This window comes from Cryptomeria japonica, chromosome 6 (genome assembly GCF_030272615.1).
Source record: "Cryptomeria japonica chromosome 6, Sugi_1.0, whole genome shotgun sequence".
In the NCBI taxonomy this organism is placed as follows: domain Eukaryota; kingdom Viridiplantae; phylum Streptophyta; class Pinopsida; order Cupressales; family Cupressaceae; genus Cryptomeria; species Cryptomeria japonica.
Window position 1 is genome coordinate 449,438,766 of NC_081410.1, and position 2,842 is coordinate 449,441,607.

Genomic DNA, 2,842 nt, shown 5'->3' on the forward strand with positions numbered 1-2,842 from the left:
TTTATTAAAAAATATTCAATAATTTAAATTAAATAAATGAAAAAGCTAATTTATTTATCTTTTTATTTTATTCTCATAGATTAAAAAAATAGTTTAAGAAACCCAACAAAAAAAAATGTATTCATTTAAATTTTTATATCTATGTGTAAAATTTGAATGCTTTGATATTTTGAGTTATTTATAGTTATGATAAAAAAAAATAGTTAATCTCTTTGGATGTAAGAAAGTAAAAAAGAGGAATGAATTTTTTTAAAAATAATGATCTTTTTATGTTTTTATTTTATTTTGTATTTTGTTAAAATGTATTTGACTATTTTAACTGTAAATGGGAAAAATAAATATTTTTAAATATTTGATTTTTTCTAGTGAATTTTTAAATATTATTCATAAATTTCAATTTAATAATGAAATAGGGATTATTTAAATCATTATATTATATTTTTTCTAAAAATAATCTTCTCTTTTTGAAAGTTATTTTTTTCACATCTTTAAAATCTAACTTCATGGGAACTCATAATTTTTATTTTATTTGAATATTTAATAAATTGATTTAAAAAATAATTCAATTATATTTATTTTTATTCAATTAATTTTATATATAGCAAATATAATAATATAAATTTTATAATATATCTATTATATAAATTTTACATTAAAATATTATTATATATAAAAAAAAAAATTAAATTCCCAATTGTATTAGCATTGATGTTTTAAATATATTTATTTAAAAAGTTTCTAAAGATATATATCTTCTTACAATGTTTATTTTTATTTTGATACTCATTTACTCAATAATATATTAATATTTAAATTTTTATTTAAGAAAAGAAAAAAGGAATATGCAATTATTGTTAAGTTTGACTTTAATTGTATTTTTAAATACAAAAGTTAAAACTTTTAACTTTAACAATTTTAATATAATTTTTTTTAAATATTTTATTTGTTTCTCTCTCTCATCTCTCTATATAAATATAAACTATGAAAATATATTTTCGTTACAATTCTAAATTTATTTTCACATTTCATGTTTAAAGATTTTAAATAGAAAATTAAATAAATATAAAATGTTACTGCATGCATGTAAAAGATTTTATATTTACATGTTTATTTGTCTCATATTCACTCTAACTCATTATCTATATTCGTCTTTCTCTTACTTTCTCTCTCTCTCTCTCAATTAAAAAATGTTATTGTGTGTTCATTATATATTTTGAATTTGATATGTAGATGAATGTATTTAATTTTTAATAGAATTTGAAAAAAAATCATCTTGAAATTAAAAATATATATTTTTGTTAAAATTCTAAATTTAAATTACTTGTCATATGCAATAAACATTTATTTTTCATGTTTGAAAATTTTAAATAAAAAACTATATAAATATAAAATATGAAAATACATTTTCGTTACAATTCTAAATTTATTTTTACATTTCAAGTTTAAAGATTTTAATTTGGAAATTAAATAAATATAAAATGTTACTGCGTGCATGTAAAGGATTTTAAATAAAAAAATATAAAAAATATAAAATGTTACTCCATGCATGTAAAGAACCATGGGACAATCTAAAAATAGAAAATCAGATGAATTTAAGGAGCATAGTCTTGCCTAATTTAGCACCGATTAAGTTTTCTGCTCTTTATTTAGCTTAAGCTAGCCCGTTTGTTTTGCTCGAGCTGTGATCACCTGAATTGAGTTTGATCCACTTCTGTATTGATCCATTTCTGTATTGATTCACTTCTGCATTTTTCCACTTGTGCATTGATTCACTTGGCGTGCATTTAAGTTCGTCTGTATTAAGAGATTTTGCGGATGATGCACGTGTCATACGACAGTTTCTGGAAATGGGGCAATGCCCGGAAGAAGATGGCATTTGTGAAAACCAGTTCTCCGAATGAGGCCTCACTAATTCCAGGTAATGAATGTTTACTACTCAATTTCCTGCCACCCACATGCTCATGTTTTCTTCATTTGTACTTAATGAATGTTGAATGTCTAATGCAGAAGCCCAGCCCATGCAGTTGCTGAATGTGGGTACTGGCAGTAATGAAAATCACAATGAATCCTTTGGTGCGCTTAACATGTTGGCAGCTGTAGCCGCTGGTTTTCTGGAAATGGAAGATAAGGAGGGTATAAAGGGGGGTTGTGGGCAGTGGGAAATGGTTAAGCCCACTAGATTCAGAGCACCCTCATCACATAAGCTGGTGATAAGAAGAACTTGCAACGGTGCTCTTCAATGTGTTTCTTCAGAGCATCAACCAGTTCTCAAATTCAAGAGAGCTGATGATGATAAGGAACAAGTAGCAGTCCCTCATAATCATGTTCCCAGATTCAAGAGACCTCGAAACATCAGCTCCAAATATTCGGATTTTGTTTTGCATTAGTACTAAAAAGATAATGTTAATGCCCATCTTGCAATGTTTATTGTAACAGGGATTATGTATTCTTGCTTCTCCAATTAATAAAATACATGTAAAATTTGAATCTGAGGTTGGAGTAATGGATGCCTGTCGTGGTTTTTATAAGGCCTAATCTCACATGTAAAGTTTCATTTATTAGTTAAGGAATAAACTCATACGTAAGGAATAAACTAGATATCTTTAGTTACATGAGTAGTAATAAATATATAAAAGAAATCAAAACACAAACCTAAGAAATCCACAATATGCTTACAATTTATAAAACTTTCATGTTATTATACTAATTAAATATAATGAACTATGTGGGTTGTCCCTACTCTTTATGGTATTAATTATCATTGGTTTATCATCAAAATGATGAACTCCATAAATTATTATTGTTTGATTGACCCTTATATTTGATCAATTAAAATTTTGAT

At 24.7% G+C, this 2,842-nt stretch overlaps 1 protein-coding gene across 1 annotated transcript; it reads left to right on the forward strand.

The window, feature by feature from the left end:
* Positions 1 to 1,679: 1,679 nt before the first annotated feature.
* On the forward strand, positions 1,680 to 2,423 carry LOC131037461 (uncharacterized). Its single transcript, XM_057969599.2, has 2 exons — positions 1,680 to 1,918; positions 2,008 to 2,423. Exons 1-2 carry the CDS (start codon positions 1,816 to 1,818, stop codon positions 2,385 to 2,387), a joined length of 483 nt encoding a protein of 160 aa, XP_057825582.2. The 5' UTR covers positions 1,680 to 1,815; the 3' UTR covers positions 2,388 to 2,423.
* The last annotated feature ends 419 nt before the right edge of the window (positions 2,424 to 2,842 follow it).

Coding starts and splice junctions, on each gene's coding strand:
- LOC131037461 (XM_057969599.2), top strand. CDS start 1,816: ATGATGCACGTGTCATACGACAGTTTCTGGAAATGGGGCAATGCCCGG. Junction 1,919..2,007: donor TGAGGCCTCACTAATTCCAG/GTAATGAATGTT, acceptor TGTCTAATGCAG/AAGCCCAGCCCATGCAGTTG.